Source organism: Styela clava, chromosome 4, assembly GCF_964204865.1.
Source record: "Styela clava chromosome 4, kaStyClav1.hap1.2, whole genome shotgun sequence".
In the NCBI taxonomy this organism is placed as follows: Eukaryota; Metazoa; Chordata; class Ascidiacea; order Stolidobranchia; family Styelidae; genus Styela; species Styela clava.
Genome location: NC_135253.1, coordinates 545,405 through 569,512, shown reverse-complemented (window position 1 = coordinate 569,512; position 24,108 = coordinate 545,405). Strand labels below are relative to the sequence as shown.

At 35.5% G+C, this 24,108-nt stretch overlaps 2 protein-coding genes across 5 annotated transcripts; both read left to right on the top strand.

Annotated features, from left to right (window-relative positions):
* Positions 1-7,231: 7,231 nt before the first annotated feature.
* On the top strand, positions 7,232-12,506 carry LOC120326175 (chymotrypsinogen A-like). Of its 3 annotated transcripts, XM_039392424.2 has the most exons (9): positions 7,232-7,342; positions 8,154-9,127; positions 9,483-9,595; positions 9,929-9,990; positions 10,232-10,320; positions 10,921-11,080; positions 11,398-11,485; positions 11,728-11,879; positions 12,233-12,506. In XM_039392424.2, exons 3-9 carry the CDS (start codon positions 9,553-9,555, stop codon positions 12,389-12,391), a joined length of 753 nt encoding a protein of 250 aa, XP_039248358.1. In that variant the 5' UTR covers positions 7,232-7,342; positions 8,154-9,127; positions 9,483-9,552; the 3' UTR covers positions 12,392-12,506. The 3 variants fall into 3 exon arrangements, with proteins under 3 accessions (XP_039248358.1, XP_039248360.1, XP_039248359.1); XM_039392426.2 differs by lacking the exon at positions 9,483-9,595; XM_039392425.2 differs by lacking the exon at positions 8,154-9,127 and having other exon boundaries at positions 7,246-7,342.
* A 2,541-nt stretch (positions 12,507-15,047) lies between these two features.
* Positions 15,048-24,108, top strand: LOC120326154 (kelch-like protein 24). 2 transcript variants are annotated; one of them, XM_039392393.2, is made up of 13 exons: positions 15,048-15,644; positions 15,898-16,041; positions 17,269-17,371; positions 18,382-18,512; positions 18,659-18,751; positions 19,207-19,357; positions 19,575-19,669; positions 20,318-20,410; positions 20,583-20,757; positions 21,150-21,290; positions 21,536-21,717; positions 22,157-22,333; positions 23,264-24,108. In XM_039392393.2, the coding sequence occupies exons 1-13, from the start codon at positions 15,588-15,590 to the stop codon at positions 23,531-23,533; spliced, it is 1,812 nt and encodes a 603-aa protein (XP_039248327.1). In that variant the 5' UTR covers positions 15,048-15,587; the 3' UTR covers positions 23,534-24,108. The 2 variants fall into 2 exon arrangements, with proteins under 2 accessions (XP_039248327.1, XP_039248326.1); XM_039392392.2 differs by having other exon boundaries at positions 19,572-19,669.

Sequence of the window (24,108 nt, the reverse complement as noted above, 5' to 3'; positions counted from 1 at the left end):
GATGAATAAAGCCAGCTACACACTAACTTGTATTCCACTAGCCCTGGAAAAGTCCAAGGCAATACAGTTGATAAAAGCACTCCCAGCCATCTTGCAACATATAAAGCAAGTATCAATTTGTTGCACTTTGTATGATCACTCGCGGTTTTTTCAGAAGTAGTTTCTCTAATATTAACTTTGCAGTCAAATATCGTGAAGGTAGTTGTCCCAACCATTGAAAGTAATTGACCGACGATTATTATCCCTAGACTCCAATAAGTCCCGGAGAGGTACAAAACAAGCAAAGAAAATCCCAGGAGTGCGTCTGAGGCTGCAAGCAAATTTTTTTCCCCTAAAATATATAAATTCTTCAAATATATTTTGAATAAGTGACCTGGTTATTTATTTTTGTAACTGTCTATGTTATATGATGTATACCACCAATGATAGATATCTATTCCGAGATTGTTCTTTTATATATTTCCACTGCTTGAAATAATTTTCTTTTTTTCGGTTCTAAAACCAAACCAGCCTCTAACATAAATTATTAGGTACTCCTGTAGTAGGCTATGCGAACCAAGATGGCGGACACCGGAACGTAGTATGTGTTCCATTTAGAGTTAGGCCATAATTTCAGGTACAAATACTACGGGATTCTCTTGGCTAGTTCATAGAACTAATATAATATAGAACAAGAGAGCTACGCACAAATATATGGACACGTTAGACCAGAGCGAATCAGTCTTTACCGGTACCTTTGACGCTACCGGTACCCTCAAAAAAGTTCTGAATTTCCAGTAGCAAGAATTTTGCAGAATCAAAACGTACAGCCAGTCATGACACTGACTAAAATCCGTGTTCCCATGGATAAAAAATAATACAGCAAAATTTTAGACGAAATATCAAATTTCATAGAAATTTTGAAATAAATAAAAGTAATAGCCTTCTAGCAAAGAAATTAATCTTTAACCACTGAAAATTTCAAAGCAATTGGTCCAGTATTCGAAGAGAAAAGCGATTTTTTAAAAACGTGTCAAAGAACAACAACAACAACAACATAATATTGAAACGATCGTTATGGCCACTAAACGTGTCCAAAAATTGGAATACGATTATGGCCCACGTTCCGGTGTCCGCCGTCTTGGTTCGCATACCACAGGAGTACAAATTATAGGCCCGGGTTCCAAAGAGCGACTTTCAGAACAACGACTGGCCCACTGCCATAATGGAGACCTCATAATAGCGACGTAATCAAGTGAGCGACTGTCATAATGGCGACCGCATTAAAACCGCGACTGTTATGATAGCGTTAGGGTTAGTCCAAATAAAATGTTGTTTTAAAGTCCCTTTTGGTTCAAATCTTTCACTACGCAGTGTTTGCCTGTTTGTGCGTGTATACGAGTGTAGAGAGGTTCCTAACCCTGACACGAGTTAAGACGCTATCATAACAGTCGCTGTTTTAATGCGGTCGCCATTATGACGGTCGCTGTTTTGACAGTGGCTCACATAACAGTCGCTGTTTTAATGCGGTCGCCATTATGACGGTCGCTGTTTTAACAGTCGCTCACTCGATTATGTCGATGAAGTCGCCATTATGACAGTCGCTCTTTGGGCAGTCGCTGGATACCCCAATTATTATATCCAGTCAATTAAAATATTTCAATCATTTTTATTATATTCTTTCCATATGATTATAAGAAGGATGTCAAGAACAATACATTTTCTGACATGGATACTTCATAACCTATTGTACAAGGTTGAAAAATAAATTCGACCAATTATACAAAAATTAGGACGCTACACGAAATGGTACATCTAAAAACGTTTCGCAATTTGGGTACTTCCATAATGTTGTACCAGGTAAGGTTTGGGCCATAATTTCATTCTGATTTTTCATTATTTTAGTTCTATTACGAGTTCGGGTACAGTATGTGCTAGCCAAGTTATTATGTCCATAGGCTTCCGTCCCTTTACATAACTTAATGCATGGTAGGCGAAAAAAATTAGTTCGTACCTACACATTGGCACACACTTCTGGAGCGCCATAAATTGAATAGGAAGACAAAAATAAATACAATATCCTGCAGCTGAGATGTTTTTTTCTAAATTATACATAAATGAATTTCAAATGTAAACAAACCTGTAGTCAATTTCATGGTGTAGCTATCAGATGTCTCCTTTTCCCAGTAACAAGCATTTATGGTCAATTCATAAATTTACGAAATATAATTAAAATTTATATCCTGAATTTAAGATTGAATAGCTATAAAAATATTATATTTAAAATCAGTGGCGTAGCCAGGGGGTGGCTTTGCGGGTCGAACCCCCTTTGAAATGTAAGAAAAATAAAATCAATTTTCTGTGTCTTAGATAGCAATTTTCCGTAGCTTGAAATGCTTTTTAGACCTCCAAGACTACTAAAAAACACACGTATTCCAGCGTTCGATCGGACCCGCAAGCTGTTTCAATCTAACCTAGCAAAAACAAAAAAATTCAGAACTCACCCTTTGAAAATTTCTGGCTACGCCCCTGTTTAAAATTATTGAAAGTAAGTTTACAACGTAAACAATGTTAGATTTTGTCACTTAATTCCGACAAAATAATGAACTTTTGTTTTGGGCCGTGAACTACTATTCATGGAAGATATTGGACTAATTTTGAAATACGAATTTCTCCAGTACGGAATAAAATATACAATCGACCTAACGAATTGAAACGAAGGCGTAAATGGCCCAAGCTTGATGAGGTGTCCGATTTGCTTAACATAGACATAAATTGTGAACACACTGGACCCTACTAAAGTGGCGTTTGCGGTCTAACTATATCTGGTCATTAATATAAGTACTGCAACCGTCCCTATTGAACGAATTCCTCTTGTAATGTATGGTTATATTATATAAATGTTTTGTACCGCACATAAGGATTGGATTAATTAGACTGGAATGAATATTACAATTCTGCTTTGTAAATTACTCTTAATATAAAATATTTTATCTAGAATCATTTTGCAGAAGCATCTTGCTATCATACAATTGCTAACTAAATTGTGATGAAGTCCAAACATTCTCATATTCTACGTCACATTGAATTTAAATAAACCGTTTTTGTTTTCTCCCAATTGCAATTTTCTATCTCGTCAATTTTAACTAAGCTAATGCTTATCACTAACTTATTCAATTCTAACCAAAGACTCCCATACCCGGGTATTTATCGGGTATGGGAGTCTTTGGTTATCGTTGAAAAGTGACGTGCCACATTGTTGGTTTTGAAATGAAAAAGTAGTTAAGCAAAGAGTAATATAGTATGTTGCAGGTTTTAATATGAATATGCCACAAAAAATATAGGGAAACGAATTTTTGCCAAATATTGGAAAATTCAGCTTTAACAAGAAGATGCAAAAAATATAGTTCTCGCATGTAGTAGGCTATATCCGATATAACATCATATTGCATACCAATAAAAAATATTTTGTTCTTAGTGATAAAATATTGAGAGTTTTTCCAATCGGCCAACTGTACTTTCATCATATATACATAAAATTCTCGTTTCACAGTTGACAGTACTCCTTTAAAACTAATTTATTATCTTGCCAAATGATAGATCTATGTACCACAAGCCGTGTGGTACTGAGATGAAACTTGCCCTTATTATGACTTTTTGCAAAGGTCAGCGGCGGCAGCCCGGTTTATATCAACGAACAGAGTTTTTATGATCAAATTTGGGGTGTACCATCATCAAATGAAATATTTGATTCCTCATTGAAAAGCTTATAAAACAGCAATTGGAACTAAAGTATAATATTCATTAGTATATGAACAATGCGACAAGATAAAATCGGAACCTTGGAAAAGAAATTATTGCTGTGATTTAGGTCTAATTTTCCTAGTTACGCATACAATTACGGTCGTGCCGAGATACAGATTAAAATTACATCACCGTCGTATATGAAGTTGTTTTGGAATTATATGCAAGTAGGTTGATATTTCCATACCAAAGTTACAAGCCAAGTTGGGGGTTACAAATTAGGACTGCACGAAACCATACATGTTGAAAGCGTGAAAATATTGGAATCCGTTAAATAGCATTCACCATATATGGCAACGTGTACGATCTGCGTGACAATCTAAAATATTTCAAACGAATTTAGACCAGAAAGCACGACTGACGATTTTAAATTTAAGTTCCTTTATTATCCTTCACCAACTTAGTAATCTGTGTGATGGAAAACATACTAAAGTATAAATGTACTCCTCTTTTCAGTAGCAGTCTGTATATATATATATAGTCTGTAATATATATAATTTTAAAGCATTAGTCGATGACTCAACCGTTGGCAACTAAATTGCATAATAATCCAAGATTTACCGATTTTAGGACTCAATTAATTTTCGCAAAGCATAAAAAAATAGTTTCCATAGATAAAACAAAATTTTGAGAGGTCTTGCTTGGTTTTATGACCAAAATCTCACTGCTACAGCTTAAAACATCAACTTATTGAAAGTCTACTTCCAGTAACATACCCTGGTGTGCATACCAGGTATGGGAGTCTTTGGTTAATATTGAGAAACGACGTTGCGCCTTGTTGGTTACGAATTTCAGGAAACTGTAATGTATGTTCACGCAACTGTTAAGCCAACAGTAATATAGGGTTATTGCATAACTATGACAATAGCAGTAATTGGATCTGCCACGATGCATATATGTTAAGGAAATGACAGCCAGATAAATTCTAGCAATGTAACACAAGCAATGGAAAGTGTCTCAAATTCTCATCAAGTTAATTGTAGAAATTCTTTTCTTGCTGTTCATCATTTATTAAATTTTACTTCTGATTGAGAATTGTCGTTTTGAGATTTACAAATCTTTCAAATTTTGAAGTGACTAGAATGTCACAAAGACGGATTAAGGCCTAATTCTTCAATGTTTAATTTTCAAGGTTCAGATTTGATCTTGTCGCATTGTTCAGTATCATTTTGAACACATTACGCCTACTTATGCAAACCATGAGAGTAATCGATGTGACCCGCCATTACTAAGTGCTATTCATTGCTCACCAAGCTTTGATATTTTTATCCGAAACCTCTGGCTGAATATTTCTTGTGGAATTATACTTTCATATTATTTAGTTCATATTGGTATTTTATGAGCGTTTGATATAGAATCAAATATTTTATTTGATATTAACATCCCCGAATCTGATCAACCATATAGGCCCACTTCGTATCGAATAACTAAAAGTCATTATGCAAAAAAGTGTTCTAAATGCTTAAGTGATTAATACGTACAATTTGAAAATCTATTTATGACTTTTTTGGGTTTGCAGTTTGATTACTAGAATATATGCCTAAGAATTATAGGTAAGATCGGGCGCAAAGATGCCAGCCCGGCCCGACTGATTAACTGGATTTGCAGGCTCAAGCCCGAAGCAAACCCGAAATTTCCTATTTTATTTAGGAGTTCATTGAATTGTCATTGTGCAGGAGTTAAGTACAGTTTTTTGCAGACTACGGTCTCTCGTGGCCAAAACACGGCCGAAGCGCCTCATTTAAAAAAAAAGGTCAGCGATAGTGAAGCCCGACTCGGCCCGAATTTCGGGTCGGCTCGGGCTTGAGATCTTAGCTCTACTAAGAATACAGTCATCGGTTACAGATGTGGAGTGATGACCATAGCGCCTTATAATAGTTTCCATATATATATATACTTGCTCTTCATAAGCCTTTAAATCCGAGCAAGCTATGAGAAATTGCTGCTAAAATGCTGCTAGGTAAAAAAGATCTCGAGGTAGAGATCTCGATTCAGCATTGCCTCCTAATTAATTACACTCTGGGTAGGGTTAGTTGATTGCCTATTCATATTTTTATTCTGTTACCCCTCTATCAATATCGATGACCTAACATAAGAAACCCTGCTTTTAGGCAAAATATTAAGCTAGGGGGGAAGTGATTTCCCCAGAACAGAAGGGCTTCTTATTTCTTCCGAAGGCGTCTTCGAGCATGTTCTCATGCTTGATTCGGTCATTGCGGATATCAAGAAGAAGATACACAAGCGTAATGTTAATGTTGCGTGGCTTGACATCCTTATCGTGGCATTCCCCTCCAAGGAGATATTCCAGCAAAGGCCGCTACGGCGGCTTATAGGGCGCAGGTAGCCCCAAAGATCACCAGTTTTCACGATTGAAAAAATCTAATGTCAGAGGCGGCGTCGCCTCCTGGACTCGGTAAGACGTTGCCACAATCTCGCCCAGCTGAGCACGAGCAACCGAACGGACCATGTATAGTCGGGGGAGTTCAAGGTTTTGAACGCCTAGGTAACCCGAAATATGTCAGCTTCGCGGGCAACATTCGGGACGCCCAGACCCCCGACCGCAGCCGTGGAGTGTACCCCGGTGCACCAAAATGTCCAAGGACTTCGAAAATGGCACCATGCCTAACCGACCCGTAGGAATCAAACTATTCAGAATAAAATGCGACTTTGAGATAAAGCTCACACTTTCAATTCAACAAGTATCATGACATACAACAAACTTGATAAATAATCTAATCTGATTTATAAATACTTCGTTATCTAAAATGATAAAACAAAACCTCAGAAATATCGTAACCGTTTTGTAATACCATTAAATTTTTATATACAAATGACACATATAACCAATCTAAAATCTCAAAGAAGACATTCGAACGAATTTTATAAATAAGTATCATGTGTACACGTGATATACGGTAAATATTCTCTGCTATTGGACAAAATTCCTAAGTGTGATCACCTAGCGCCAACCATTCTTGCTTTTAGAAAAATTGAGGGTATTCAAGATAAACATTTTCTTCTGATATTGGTTAAATAGAAAAGGGGGGATTCAAGAACTGCAAACATCATCTCAAACTCACATACTCATGTTCCCATCGTCTTCTTCAAATTTGAAGTGGGACAAGTCCCTTTAATAAATAAAATCTTGCATCTTTGAGAACTACGTTTTTGTATGTGACTGTAAAGATGGTAAAAAGCTTCGCATTATAATATTGATATACTATGTTGTACATGAAATAGTCTTAATATTGACGAGCATCGTTGACGGTGGTTCCATTTGCAGATCACATGAATATATATTGCTTCCTTACGCGGCCCAGGAGTTTGTGCTGGTTAATAACAAAATAAACAAAGTAATTAGGGTTAAATTAGTTATCGAAATCTGTCGTATCGTGATTGATTGGTTGATAAAAAAGGTAAACAACATAGCTCTTATACGTGTTGACATCTCTGCTCCGGGGATGAACCCGTGAAAAACATATTATCAGCATCTAGTTTTTATTCTGCAATAGCACTTTGTCTATCTTCGGTACTTTCAAATGAGTAAATTTGGATAAACGTGAGTATGTTAATATAATATCATTTTATTTTTTTTGGGGTACTTTACAGATATTATCGTTATATAAGTTGGTGAAAACACTTTACTATTTTAAGTGGTGTACTCTCTCACTTTACTATTTTTAGCGGTATACTCCCTGGAATTCGAATTAAAATAATTGAATACTTTTACCATTACATCTCGCAACTTCAGCGAACTACATTTGGGCATGTTTAATAGCTAGGCCCACTCCCGCTTTAGTCGGGACAGTCCCGCTTTTTAGCGTCTTGTCTTTTTGAAGAAGGTGTTATCTACATAAAAGCATTATTGGGCGAATAAATGAATTCTCAATGCTTGAAAACGCCAGGCTATTTTATTATTCTTTCTTCCTTTTGCTGTACATAAAAAATCGAATCGAATTATTTGTATCATTAACGTCAATTCCTTTCTATTATTTGAACTGAACCCGATATTTAGACAGAGAATATGCGCATGAACTCTCGATGACAATATGGCCAATGAAGACAGCCGGGATGGTTTAAAAAGTAGCCCTATGTAGTAAAATCGGAAAATGTAAAGTAACAAAATCACAGCTAAGGGGTCGTTGTCTTTGGAGGCGTCCCGCTTTAAGGTCACAAAAATATGGTAACCCCCATTAATAGCAAAACAAAGACAACTACTTTAAAAACGGTATAATGACAAACATTGAATTTTCGCAATATTATCTATACCTATTGGAGCATATTCAGATTGTACCACGAAGTTGCGATTTAGGGTGCAGAATATTAGGCATTTGGTTAACATTTCATAATTCTGCCAATATGCTTTCCAGAAATACAGACCAGAAGTGCTGAAGGTTACACTCAAGAAGAAAAGCTACATTCTGTTACGCACAAAGAATAATTTTATATTCAGAATTGCTATAGTCTAGAACGATAGTGCTACGCCATCCATAATTCTGTTTCAAACACTTGTACCAGCATTTTTATAGAATTTCCGCCTGTACTAACGCTTGACGTATCTGAAAAATAGCTACCAAACAAGCTAGCGTTATATTCATGCGATACACATAAATTTGCGAAGCTGTTGTCATCTAAGGGATATAAGTGGGACACACACTTATATACAATAGATGATTTGTAAGCACCGGGTGAATTTTTGTCCCCAAAATCCAAATAACCACCTCTTCGGTATAAAAACGTCTGTATATGTAATACCTTTATTCGATATTGTGGAAATATAGCTTTGACAAAACAACAACTAAATTATCCTTACCGCGTCGGCGAAGTGGGCGCTGTACATGATTTGCGGATTCGCCATCGCAAATGGTAATTTTCGGGGACCAGGTATTGAATATAATCTTGAAATCAATATGACCCCTTTATACTTCTATATTTTAATTCTTTACGTCCTTGACACAACGAAAACTGCAACCAAAATTACCAGCAGGTACAACTGAAGGAGTGGTGTCTATCTCATACAACGTGAACAATTCGCAAGTCATTAGTTTCAAACAAATTAAAATTCTCGTGATTGGTTCTAACATCCGCACATCATTAAATCCTATTTAACTACAAGCACTAAGTTTTAATTCACCTAAGATTAGATAGTAAAAATGGACAAGCCCTCTTATTTGCCTGTTGGGATTTTAGTTTCTGGGTTTCTTTAACTTCATCATCCCAGTTTCCGTAACATGAATGATACGTTTGATCACTCCCGCTCAGTAGTCAAAAATAAAAACAATATTTGAAAAATTGGAACGGTGGACGATGTCAAATAATATCAACATCCGGCCATCTTCCAAATGTGAGTATGACTTTGAACATGTTAATAAATAAGTTGCTGTCACATTTCCAGTAATTTTGTGCACGTGATGAAAGTATGTTCTCTGAAAAATAGAAAAGAGAGAGAAACTATTTATCTTCGAGTAAACCTCATTATTAGATCACCTAGTCGATGACGTTGCGTAAAATTCTTTCGTTTCGAGGACATGTATCCTTTATCTCTTATTCTTTTATGAATGTGCGTCATCGTGCTAAATGCATGTCAAACAAACGTCATTTATCGCGCGAACAGATGTAAATTCTCACCCCGTTATAGAAAACTTTGCTATTTTGGGGCAATTAATTCATGGTAGACAAACAGAAACATTTCATTTTAGCATAAAAACCCTGTGTTTTCGGATATTAGTTTATGTTACTTTTGAGAAATCTGAAGAAACAATCTACAAGATGAAATATCTTCTAATTGCACTCTTCGTCGCAGCAGTGTCTGGTAAGAACTAATCTTTATACAATATTGCTAAGAACATGGGTCGACAACCACAATTAACGATGTCAGAATTTGTAAACCCCGTTTACAGTCTATTGCTTATAAATTATAGGTTGCAATCATTCCTGGCGGGTAACACGGCGTGGTCTTTGAAGTCGTATTAATTCTTATACGCGCATTAATGTTTTACTGCATGTAAAAATACCAATACGCGCTAAAAGTTTAAATATAGGTGGCTCTTAAAAAGTGCACGAGTAAAATATTCAGAATGCAATCTAAGAACAGTTTGTGGAACATATTCATCGCATTTCAACTTAAAGTTTAAATATATTTTAGCTCGTCCACATGATCGTGTAATCGGTGGATCGAACGCACCAAGCGAGGCGTATCCATGGCAGGTGACTGTAAAACGTGTTGTTATTTTTTGATGAGTTTCGATATTTTAATTTAAATCACTAAATCTTGATGAATTATTGCCCTACATCATTTTTAATCCTATTTCGTAGCGATATACAGTATATTTAATTAATGATATTCTTTTGGCGTTATAGGATTCTGTTAACATGTCATAACTGCTTGTATATAAGCATTATGGATATATAAATATACAATTGAATCAATTTAAAACATTTGTTTAAGGTATCACTTCGTCGGCCTATCGGAAATTCTCATTTTTGTGGAGGATCCCTCATCTCTATGGACTGGGTTATGACAGCTGCTCATTGCACGTAAGATAGCCCTACGTAATCATGGTGTAAATCATGATGAAATATTCGAAGCACTCGATGTTTATAGATTACGTATTTTGTATTAACATTCGAAGTTCGTAAAGACTAGATAAATTAAAGTTTAACACTTTAAAACAATTAACGAGGCTTTTGTGATTAGATAATGTTTGTGAATATATGCGTAATAAATTATATAATCAATTATTTTATACTGTGGGTATGTAGATGCTTGTTATTTTGTCCCAAAATTTATTTCTTCACTTCACAAATTGAAGTAGCGTTGTTCTTTCGAGAACCAAATATCACATAACACGATCTTGATAGTAGCACGATCAAGACCATTTTGAATTGGTTCCATTACATTTGAACCCACGTACATTTGAACCCATGGCAATTGTACCCGTATGCTATTGCACCTATGGAATTTTTTTGTTTTTCGGATTGTTGAACCCACACTAACCCTAACCCATGGGTTTTAGCACCCGCATATAGATTGAACCCGCGGATATACACATGGGTTCAAATGTACGTGGGTTCAAATGTACGGTCACCTTTTGAATTATATTAGACATTTTGGTAGTCAGTTCTTAATTTTTACAGACTCAACAACGTTAATGTTGCAATCGGTAGCACAACTATTTCTAACCCCTTAGAAACAATTTCTGGAACATTCACAACCAGCCCCAACTACAACTCCAACACCATCAGCAATGACTTCGCCGTCATCAAACTGGCTTTCTCTGCCACACCTGGCCCAACTGTAAGTATGGAAAAACAAAATCATGAAAAAAAAATTTTTGTTTTTTGAAATCACACTTTAATTAGTGCATATATTCGTTCCAATTGATTATAGCATTCATTATATTTTTGAAGTTGAGGTTTAATACTTTCCCAAAGCGCTGAAAAATCTTTTCTTGTGTTGATCAATAATATCAAATAAATAAATGACAAACTCCTTTTTTGTTACATCTAATTTAATATTTTGCCCGTTGATTGGGTGTTTATGCAGTGTAGGCGAATGTGAAATATAAATTCCAAATAGTGAATAAGTTAGTAAAATATACAATTTATTTTAAGGTTGCTGCGATTCAATTGGCCAGTACTGGACAAACTTTCTCTGGTACAGCCGTTACAAGCGGATGGGGATACATCAACGGCGGAAGCAGTAAGTATCATGAATGTAGGAATATGCCAAACTACACCGGGTATTGCGTCAAATTGAAGCTATTAAATTTATTGTATTTATGATAAATGATTAACAACCAAATGGGCATGGTATACAAATACCGAAACTGATAAAATGTCGCATCATTTTTAAATTTCTTAAGAACGTAATCCATACCATCGGTACTATTTCTCGGATACACATTTCACAATCGTAGCAGGACTGACAATTTCTTATTGTAGATCCCAACACCATACCCAACGATTTGCAATATACCGAATTGCCTCTGGTGGACCAAGCTACCTGCAATAGCATGTGGACAGTCTTGCCTAACCAACAACGCATTGACGACTCAATGCAATGCGCTGGTGCAGATGGTGCATCTTCCTGCATGGTGAGAACATGAAAATCTTAACAAAATTCATAGTAATTTAATTTCTCCAAACGTATTTTTTACGAGCAAGCCCATTTTACTTCATTTAAAAACCAGAATTTGAGTGACAGTTGAAGTTGTTGCGTTTTTCAACAACATCTTCTCACGTAAAATAATTTGATCATATCTATGCTAATATTATAGTAGGTACATCAGTTGATGTGAATGTTTCATGCACAACGCTATTGTAAATGCGCAATAAATTCAAATCCGCTTTTGGTTTAAGTAGATTCGTAAATTAGTCGTTTTTGTTCGATTTTGTAACTGAAGGTTTTGGAGAATACGAATCTATCCTTCATTTTTTTTCATATCAGGGTGATTCTGGTGGCCCTCTTGTCCAACAAGTCAACGGTGTATGGACCCTCATCGGTGCAGTATCCTGGGGAAGCAGCTCTTGCAGCACAGACCAACCAGGAGTTTACGCCAGAATTGCTTATGGCAGATCCTGGATCAACCAAGTCACTGGAATATAAGAGAAGAGAATTACTGTGCGACGTAGCAATAATTTAATCCACGATTTTTTCTCCGATTCATATCAATTACAATGATACAATTTAAAACGATGAAGATAAAACATATGAAGCATAGTTGGAGTGTGTTGTATCTCTCTATAGCAGGGTGGTCCAAGGTTGTCGGCCTCGCGGGCCACACTATTATTTTTGTATTGTTTGCGGGCCACAGTAATGCCAAGAATAGGTAAACGGTGCAATACAAAACAAACACTTTTATTGTTTAAACACATTGATCATTATTTATCAAGCTAAGAAACGCAAAAACCACCCAAAAACTCACTAAAACATGCAAAAATCGTGCTATATCTAGCGTAAGACTTCAATCTCTCCATAAGGCGAAAATGTCCTTTTAGATTGTCATCAACACAGCTTGCAGACATATTTAGCAAGCATTGTGGTATTTCCCCACCCATATACAGTCAAAAATCTATTTGAATTGGTCAGCTTTCTTTTCAAACTCATGTTTACAAAATGCGAGGTACAGAAGGGTAATTACTAAATTTTTACATTCAGGGATGGCGAACCGTGACCCACCGCGTTCTGTTCGTGACCCGCGAATAAAATAAAAAAAATGCTAACATATCAGTGATGAAAATTGATAAAACCGGCCATAAATTAATCCAACAATAACTAAACTATTATAATGTACCTTCAGTTGGGCAGTCAGGGCTGCGATTGCTCGTATTCAAATTGTTAATTTTCGGGCCGGTATGGTAATTTTCAAAACCCCTAATCTTAGAGTTAGACGCATGTCTACACCGCTGTGTACCGGTATTCAGCTATTGGCTCTGACATCGTTTATGACATAACAATGCAATTGATCTGTTCATTTCTCGCAACTACTTGTCTCATTCGGAAGTGCACCGCAGACTGCTTTAGGAGTTATATGAGAACTAGATGCTAATGTGCATTTTATTAGTTCGAGTGCCATAAAAAGTCCCTGATAGAAGTGCTGCATAAGTAAAGCCCAAAATTACACCAACACCAACAGAAGCTTATAAGATTTGTTCCAGAAGTTTCTTATAGATACAAACATCAATTGAATATCTGTGACCCACTCTCTTCTGTTCCGCGATAAAATTATAATCTTTGACCCATTCATTGAAAAAGGTTCGCCATCCCTGTGACATATAGGCAGCATTTTAGGTAATACTGTTTCGGCTGGTTGCAAGAAAACACCCGGCAGAAATTGAATATTGATGAACATTATATTGATCGGCCATTACATTAATATTTAGTTATCATTCATAACCAACCTAGACTAATAGGTTCCTCATTCGATTTAGGGTTTTATGGAACCCATTTTGTTAGCATAAATTCCCGACAAAAAAAGGAAGCCAGTCTACAATTTAGACTAGTCAAGCAAACTATACAACTGCTCTAGTAGTCTCAGCTAGCCATAACACTAGTCAATTCAGTAACATTAGTGATGTAACAATATGGAAAAGATTTTTCTGGGTATTTTTATGACGAAACAACACCAAATGTGATTTTTCGTTTTCCCGAATATTGCGACGCTGGTCACATACAATGAAGCGGCGGGCCACTTGTGGCCCGTGGGCCTGGGTTCGGACCACCCTACTCTATAGTCTATACCAGAAGTGACCAACCTGCTTTTGACCGCGATCGACTAAAATCTTCAAAATAGCTTGCCATCGACTGATCGATAATAAGTTCATACACAAAAACCAATGAGTGCTGAATATGCAGATAATTAAACACAGGCGTACAAAAAAATCCACCGCTCCCAAAGAGCTCGGCTTTGTGGGAGCATTTTAATTTCGCATAATGCAAAAGTTGTTGTACGATCGTTTCTCGGGCAAGACGCAAATAGTCTGCAAGTTCATTTCTAAACCTTGGCAGCGGCGAAAATTTCATTTATTATGTAATAATATGATCTATCGGGCTCGCCCAGACTCAAATTGTGTATGTGTAGCCGCCTATATCGTCTTTGGAGCATGTACAGTACTGTATTCTCTTTTTGAAAACACACAACAGGCTGCAAGGAACTGGTTCAGGGCAATTTTTTGGGTATGTCATTAAGTTTACTTAAAAAACCAGACGCGATCGACTACTCGAAACGTGGCGTTCGACCGGTCGATTGACGTGTGGCCACCCTTGGTCTATCTATACATTGGCAATGTGGGTAAGTTTTGATGCCCTAACAATCCAACCTCGCCATATTAGCGCTATAACATACAACAAGTACCTCATATGAAATACAACTGAAGTACTACTCATAAAGAGTAGTTACTAGCGGCGGCGAGTTAATAGCTGGTACATAGAACGCATAAAGATTATTTTGAGGCAACGGTTGTAAAACACCACTCCACAAGAAACAATTTCCTCATTTGAGGCACATAAAAAGCGTTTAACGTTTGCATTCAAAAAATAGCTCAACTTTGGTGCGATGGAAATAATTTGGATTCAACACATGTGACAAACCAAAGAGTGAAATTTAATTTTAGCTGTACATCGTGAGCCAAATCTTCCCAGGTCTATTTCGCATCCTACGCGAATGTCCTTAATTCCTTGTCAAGTACGTCCAATTCACTAAACTCTTCGGCAAAGAGCAAAAATACACAACCTATTCAGAGGCACTCAATCTCGACGAGAATTAATAAACGTTGCGATACAACACAAAGCGTAAACGCCAAGTGTTTGCGTTGAAAATATTTTGATGACTCTCACAAGGCGAACTATAAAATGATAAATCAAGTGACGTATTTTTTGCCGTATTAAAAGATAGATAATAAGCAGACGGGTTGCGTTTTGTGGCATTTTAGAGGTTCGAGCAACGTTATTGGGCAAGTAGTGCAGGGTGGAATAGAATACTCAACATATTTGGTAGTGTATTATGAACAGATTTGGAAGACACTTCAGAATTCAAGTTAGAAATTTACACCACTGAACTAGAGCATTTGCCTGTGATTCTACAGCAAGTTGTTGGTACCGAGCATGATGTTTTAAGTTTATATCAAATTACCCATCGTCATTCATGAACATGACAAACATGTCAATCGAATTTGATAGCTTTCTGAACGAGGCATGTCATATCAGCCATTTCCACGCAAATATAAAAGATTTGCAATAGCCCTTTTATAAGCAGCCACATGAAAATATATATAATATTATATTAGACCCTTAGTACTCTGAAATGATTGAAGCGGAGGAAAAAAGTGACAAACTAAGTGACAACACCTTCTTGTTTTCGGTGGGTACTTGCGTTTTACCATTTGATATACAATACAATATTGTTGAACATCGGTATCTATTCTGTAGGCTTACTACTTTTTGAATACTTGATTTCGTCAAATTTCATTGTGTAACTATGTCTTTGGAATATATCAAATCAAATATGGGCTATTCTATGAAAACAACCATTGGTGAACCAAGTAACAAAAACATATTATCTATGTTTACTCTTCGTGTCGCTGTTACAGCGTCTTTATCATTTTAATTAATAGGTTCCAACACAAGGCTCGAGCATACTCGAAGAATTCAACAATATGAGAACGGCTGGAGTGCTTGTAGACGTCGTAATAAGGGTTGACAGGAGAAAATTTCCTTGTCATAGAGTTGTCCTGGCAGCAAATAGTCAATACTTCAAGGTATCTTAGATATCTTATGATTGTAGGCTGTAAAGTAGGCCTACTTTACAAGAACGGCAATAAACAATTTTTGAATGGGTTGCGAAGTCGGATGTGCTATGCTTGTTTTTCTACCCAGTAAAAATTATACTCATACTATGCCATTTATGATGTTTATATGGATATTTTTACAAGTTGCGCTTTAAAATTAGTTTACAGTTTCATAGCCATCATTTTGATTCCATATACTGATAGCTAATTTTAGCCTATAGCCTACCATATCGCATCTATTTGCGGACTAATTATTGATTCCTGAAACTAAACTATAACTTGTGATATCGATTGGGTTTCTACAATGTCAACTACTTTTCCGTTTTCTATGCTTTTGCATCGGTGAATCTGTATGCATATAATGCAAGGATGCTGTAACAAGAGTGAAGATAACTATCCTGAGTAATTCAATAAATAGTCTTACTGCACACTAACACAAATATATTTCTGTAACGTTTCGTCTGACCAAGGTCAAACTTCCTCAGACATACATATTTCAACTAAAGCAAGAATAGCAATTGCAAGCACCTTTATACAATGGGTGTCATGGCAACAAAACAATATCATAACAATGTGAGTTAACGAACCCATGCAAGTGGTGATTGAAAAATTAATTAACATCACTAAGTTTAAAAATTAAAAAACATGAAAGTTTCATGCACATTTATAAAATGGGTGTCATGGCAACATTTTTGTCAATGTGCATGGAACTTTCATGTTTTTTCATTTTAATTTTTAAACGTGTCATGGCACCCATTGTATAAAGGTGCTTGCAATTGCTATTCTTGCTTTAGTTGAAATATGTATGTCTGAGGAAGTTTGACGAAACGTTACATAAATATACATATGTGTGTTAGTGTGCAGCAAGACTATTTATTGAACTACTCAGGATAAATTGTAACTTATCGAAAAACAAAATTGCCATTTATTTAGTTTTATGTTTTTTTCCTAATTTTGAAAACAAAACAAAAAACTGACTAGCAGCATAAGAAACGAAGAAAACGAGCCCAACCACACTTAGTATCCTTCCGAATGAAAAAAGTGTCTGAGCGTTTGCACGAGTTTGAATTGTTACATCGTCGTTAATTATTGCAGATTTTCCATTGGCGATAATCAGTAAGACATCTATTGCGCGATCGATGTAATATTCCAGTCATAATAGACTAGAACTGAAAATGTCCTGGTATTACTTTGCAGGCCATGTTTTCATATGGTTTGAAAGAATCTCGCGAAAAGATTGTTTCAATTCATGGAGTTTCTTCTGATACCATGGGGTTGATAATCGAATATGCTTACACAGGTGATGAAAGTGTGATGTATATTTCTTTTATATCAATATTTTCAATCCTGACAATCTAAGTGGTATATGGCTATGTTATTATCAAATTATTTGTTACCTGTAATCTACGAAATGAAAATTCATTAAATATTTTTCACGCTTCAACTACGATCTGTTTGATTTTGTTAACACTTGAACTTCTGCTGGATATAATTGCATCCCAATGTTCTAATTCACTTTTCGGGCATTAAGACGGACTTGCATCCGTTGCGCAAAATTGTCAATCACTAACACGTACTCCCCAATGAATTTTTTTTTTGATTTGTTGCTACAATTTCAGTTTTGAGTTCACCGATTGTTCGAGGAATGTTATTATACACATTGTCCTTCAAATACTTTTAAAGATAACAATCTGAGGTGTTCAAATACACCGCGTGGTTTTCGTCTTTAATCCAGTACTGACTAGTTAATCAATGTTGGGCAATGGTTACCCATGCTGCGCACTTTATTGAGTATAACATTCTTTGTAAAATTTTCTTCGGAGGTGAGTGGGTGATTGACAAATTTGCGCGACGGTTACAAGCCTGTCTCCATGAACAGGGGGCCATTTCAAACATATTCTAGACAGAACAGAGCTTTTGTGCAAAACGTCCTAGATTCTTGAAATCCGGGGTGCAATCGTACACAAACATAAGTATAAGTGTTGACAAAATCAAACAATTGTTATACTATGGTATGCCATGTTGTTAAGTGTTATACTCCATTTTCACGGAAGTAATTGACAAATTTATGGGTTCCGTTTTGTTTCGGATCACCGTTTATTTCTATATTACTGGTAGTAAAGTTACCTACAATCTTTAATAGGGGCAGCAGAAACTAATCTAACGAATCATCAAGTTCTTTTACTGCAATTTTGTACGTACATTGTCGATACCGGTTATTCAAAAACTTTAGTAAGGGGATAATAATATAAAATTTAGAGAAAGGTTCGACTACACCGTCATTCTAATTCCATGAATTTTTCTTTTCAGGAAGATGTGTATTTTTAAAGTGTAACGCTGCAGAAATCATGATGGCTGCTGATTTGTTTCAATTTTTAACATTGAAGGATGCCGCTGTGAAATATTTGCACTCAACAGTTGATATTAAAAATTGTCTTTCGGTACATACACTTTTATTTGTAATTTAGACTTAATATACTTTTACAGCTCATAAAACAAGATTACTATTTGACGTACTGATTGCCCGTTAATGCCATATGTCTGCAATTAGTTACCGATTATAAACCAGTTATTTCACTTTTTCCAGATTCGAAAACTTGCTGAGAATCATTCCTGTGAAAATTTACTTCAGAAAGCAGTTCAATTTACACGAGAGCATTTTAAGGAAATCGTTCTGCAGGTAAGAACTAAGAAGATATAGAGACTTGACAGGTGTTAAATACGTTGGTAATTAGAAAAGCAGTGCAAAAAAACTCTTGTAATGCTTTTTATTGAAATGCGAATATCGACGTCCTTAAGGAACAAACTGCTTTAAAAGAAATCTCATATGCTGAAACCTAAATTCTTATTTTTGGACTTTTAGTGTGTAAAATGTATAAAGATCTTGCTTGAATCTTCAAATAAATATTTTTTATGTTTCAAACACCAAGTCGATAAAACTTATACAGAGTTCATTTATTTCAACGAACGGACCAAAATCACATATTGCAAAGTCACATCAAAAATTTAATTTACTAAATTTGAAATTCTATACTTACTTGTATCCCAAGAGTTTTGGCTTGTGTTTAGAGCGATCTTTATATGAACGTTATGATTCTACAAAATCAACGATCAGATAAAGCGTTTTTCCTACAGGATGAATATTTAGATCTCACTATAAATGATTTAATATCTTATCTGACTGATGACGAACTATCTGTCAATAAAGAAGACGTTGTGTTTGAAGCAGCAATGAAGTGGATCGAAGAAAAAGAAGAAGGACAAAACTATTTACCCCGCGTTCTGAGTACTTATTACTTTCGACTTTCATTACATCTAGATACTCACCTGAAAACGTTGAAGTTTTACAAAAAATGATTAATGCTGGTACCAGTAATACGCTTATTTCAATGTCTGCAACGCATTTTTGCACTCATTACTAATAATATATATATATATATATATATATATACTGATCATTTATTACTGTTTTATAAATGTGTTTGTTTCTTCCCTGCTAGCAGAGGCTGTTCGATTGCCTTTTGTTACACCGGATTTTTTGAGATATCAAGTTGCTGAAAATTCTCTAATAAAGAACAGTGACAATTGCATAAAGCAGGTAGGTCTATATATATTAAATATTCAATGCGTGCAAAAACGGTTGCTCACAACGTATCGATTCACCAAATTGTTAATAGTACGCCAGGAATGTAGCTATTTATAAAATATTGAATCCAATCAATCATAAATATAATAAATTTGAAAATTCGGATCAAACATTTTTGCCGATCTTTGACGTGGTATATGGTCATTTGAAATAGGACATCTTATTTTGATTTCCTCTCTGTATATTCAATAAAGATTCTAGTTCAAATTTGGAAAACAAAATCTGTTTTACGTCTTGTGGTTATCAAATACTGTTTGAACATTGCTGTCAAGGTTATTTATCCTGGTAGTCGTAACCATGACGAGATATCCGTGGTTAAATTAAGTCAAATATTTATTTAAAATAAATAAAGCATAGTATATATAGCAGCTATGTGGGATAGCTTTGAAAATGTATATGAACCGATGAAAGTGACAATAGTTCAACAAATCAATATCGCCTTTTTGGTTTTGAGCTGTGAGATGATATTTGTGCTTCGCAGCTTGTATATTGTTTTGGTGGATTTTAAACAATAAGATATAACTTTTATGTCACTGCAACACCCAGCAAACTGATACAACTCCGGCAAAGTAACATTGTCCACATGTTTTCTGATTTCAGGTTGAGGAAGCAAGAAAGTTTCAGGTCTCAGGGCAATTTCGAGAAGGTTGTGACGGATTACAAAGGCGACCTAGAAAGTCTACTAGTAAAGAGGTAAACGATTTGTTTCTATGGTTTACTTAGTAATTGCTTTTTACAAAAGAGGTTGTGATACACCTTCTCCTATTTAGTGTTATGTGCTAAATCATATTGATGACAAGATTAAATCTATTACCTAAACATATCCAGTATCATATACGTATAATGTATAAGATTGTTTCACAAGGTATTGATTGTGTTCGGCGGCGAGAGCAGAATTGGTAATTTTCACGAATGTGTTCAAGACGTCAGCTACTACGATCCAACGACGAGAAAATGGGCGACAATGGATTTAGTACCGGGAACTTTACATACTCAGGCATTTGGCGCAGTATCGTTAGGCTATGATATTTATATTACGGGTGAGTTGAAGTATAACTTCAAATATTTAATGGTCATCGTTTTCTCGATATCGTAAATTCTAGAAAATGAAAGCTACCTGGACTGATAAGACCATCCTTATCTAAGAAATACAACGCAATTGTCGACGCACGTACTAGATTCAAACAATTTCAAATAAGATGCGCATGTTTTTCATTATTTCATTTCAATTGGTCATATAACAATTATTGCAGTTGTGCATGACTCGATGAGTGGGTGATCACATATGATAATAACGAAAATGAACTTTTTGTCTTCATTAATTACAATAATGATGTAATATACATAATAAAACAGGTCAAAGTACAGTTGCTATACAGTATGATGTACACTGTGATGTGTTTTAAATTGTGTTTTGTTTTTCTGTATCAAGGTGGAACGTTGGACAACAAGGCCGTTAACGATGTGAGGATATTTTATACGTATCTTAACAAATGGTGCAACGTTGCTCCTATGCTACAAGCAAGGTATCATCATTCAGCTGTTGTTGTCAATGAGCAAGTATACGCAGTAGGTGAGGGAAATTTTAAAATGATTAAAATATTATAGTATGGTGGAAAAAGCTTTTGTCACAAAGAAAGATTATTTTGATGTTATTCCCGATGACAGTGAGTGAAATCTGCATCCTCGAATTCGATGCTTGGGTAGAACGGTGAACAATTGTACATATTAGAACCCATTTGCAAACAATGAGTTTGTTGGCAAGGCGATGAGTTTTGCTTTTTCAAAAAATAATATTTGTACAATATGATATTCTAGGAGGCAGCGACGGAACACACTGTCTTGATCACGTTGAGCGTTATATTTTGTCAGAGAACAAATGGGTGGCAACAGAACCCCTCGTCCATGCGGTTAAATGTCCGGCTGTGGCAGCTTACGATAACAAGCTTTATGTATTCGGAGGATTTACAGACGGATATATCATTTGTCAATCTATTCAAGTAATAAATAACACAAATATCACTTCAAACGGATTTTTTTTATAGTTTGTTGGTGGAATATGATGTTACCGTCCCAACACGTTTTAAATTGGTATTAATTTTACTAAAATTGTCAATGATTTGAATGTAATGTTACAGAATGATCATATTTTCGTAGAAGTTAAATATTGTTTTGTCGGTGTTTGAAATGCAATTCATTGGATATATATTTATAGCATAGGCGCTTTAAAAAAGAAAATCTTCATATTATCATTTCGTATTAACGCATCAGGTATGTGCATTATATTATGACGGCTCTTGTTGCATGCGCAATTATCTATATAAAAATGATGATGCAGAATGATATTCTTACTTTTATGTTCAAGTTTTGTCGGTTTCTCATACATTTGAAATTTACAATCTTTCGATAAGCATGGAAGTCTACCGCTATATTTTTCAGATATACAATCCGGCCACATGTTGTTGGATAGCAATATCATGCCCAAGTATTGACTACACTTGTGCTCATGCAATTCATCTTAATCATAAAATTTATTTGTTGGGTGGATGTTCTAAAATTGTGAAAGTTTACGACCCAGAGAATGACTCAGTGATGCAAATCACTCACATGGAGACGGTTAGTTTAACTTTCATTCCAGTATTTTAGCAAAACCACACACGGGATATTACTTTTATTCTGACATGCAGATGTTTCAGGTGATTTTTTTGTATTAAGAGTATAAGCCCACAAAACAAAAACTCTTATATTAATTGTCATGGAAAGATTGTTTAAATGACTAAGGTTTCTATGTCCATGAATAGCCTGATTGGGCTTCAAACTTGTGAAGGCACGTGATATCCAAACCAGATACTAGATATTTGTACGCACTGGTGCAAGTCCACTCTATGTGTAGGGCATTATAATTATTATATATATAATTCTAGTTTCTATCGTAATAAATAAATCACCAAGATTTTTCAAATGCAATACATTGCTATTGTTAGTAGATGGCAAACTACTAAAGATACTTGAGAATAGCGCAGTGTGAACGAATCTTCGGTGCGGCAGGTATAATGTCCTAACACCAGAAGAAGTTGTTTCTAATGGACACAAAGGCATATCCGAACTCGAGGCATATCCGAAGAGTCGGGATGGAGTAGTCTAAAAAAACACGTCTCAATAAAACCCCAAAAACTTGGCTCAGAAAATCTCAATCTTGGTTTTTGGAAACGCAAATCTATCATTTCATGAATGCTCAGTTTTGTGCCGACTATAGATATGATTATCCAGAAAAACGAAAAATTTTGAGCTAACCAGAACCTGAATTCTTCTTTACAAAAATTTCATGTTATCATTCAAATATCAGAGTGACTCGCGTTGTTACGTTAAATTCGTCGCAATAAATTTTCGTATTGGAACTTTTCAGTTCTACTGTTTTACAAATGACTTGCGATTGTAGCTCCGGTGAGTTAACACTTCCCATCGTAATTTCCTACGTCGAACAAGCGCTTTCCCCGAAATAGGAAGTTTTTAAGTAAACTCACGGAAAACGATATTATATTTCAGAAACGAGACAATTGTCGAGCGACAGTCGTTGGTGGAAAAATATACGTCACTGGAGGTGTCAGTGAATCCAGTGGATCATCATTGGATAGTGTGGAATGCTACTGTCCCGCACTGGACAAGTGGGAAAGCGTTGCACCAATGCCGCGCAGACTGTATAGACATGGAAGCGTAAGCATTCGAATACCCGTGTATAGGAAAGAAAATCCAAACCGCACAATCAACGATGCCACGGTAATAAACACGAGATTATTGCAACAACCACCGGATTGAACGTGTTATTGTCAACACTGATAAAGTTTAATAACCTGCATATCCAATCACATGAATATATATAATATATCTTGCAATTACAGTGATAAATCGATAGTTTATTTTGAAGACTTCATAATACAGACAAATGGAGAACTCTGCAGAGCGAGAAAAACCTTTAAAAAAAGTCAAAAACATGAAAAATATCATGTGCCCGCTCACCAGCACATACACGAAAAATATTACACCAAGCACAAATGTAGTTTAAGGAGGCTTGGGCCAGAAATAAATGAAAAATTTACGCGAATGTAATTTTCAGGCTGTCATACTTTTAAAACATTTACCTGAAAATGATCAATACAATCTGATAGCATCAGTAAATTTGAATATGTCTAGAACGAATGGAGATGTAAAATTAATTTTCCAATCATTATGTAACCTAGTATACTGATATAGCAATATTGTATTGTTATTTATTAAACTAATGTTCATTAACTCTCAGTGATATACCGAAGTTATTTAGCATCAAATGTAAATCTTGTTTAACCGATAATATTATTTCGAATTCTCCAAACAAATATACAATATGATCTCAG

Excerpts from the sequence above, each read along its gene's own strand:
- LOC120326175 (XM_039392424.2), top strand. The coding sequence starts at position 9,553 with ATGAAATATCTTCTAATTGCACTCTTCGTCGCAGCAGTGTCTG. Across the intron at positions 11,486-11,727 it reads ATACATCAACGGCGGAAGCA|ATCCCAACACCATACCCAAC; the intron begins GTAAGTATCATG and ends TTCTTATTGTAG. Across the intron at positions 11,880-12,232 it reads ATGGTGCATCTTCCTGCATG|GGTGATTCTGGTGGCCCTCT; the intron begins GTGAGAACATGA and ends TTTTCATATCAG.
- LOC120326154 (XM_039392392.2), top strand. The coding sequence starts at position 15,588 with ATGATTGAAGCGGAGGAAAAAAGTGACAAACTAAGTGACAACACCTTC. Across the intron at positions 18,752-19,206 it reads TTAAGGAAATCGTTCTGCAG|GATGAATATTTAGATCTCAC; the intron begins GTAAGAACTAAG and ends TTTTTCCTACAG. Across the intron at positions 21,291-21,535 it reads TGAGCAAGTATACGCAGTAG|GAGGCAGCGACGGAACACAC; the intron begins GTGAGGGAAATT and ends ATGATATTCTAG.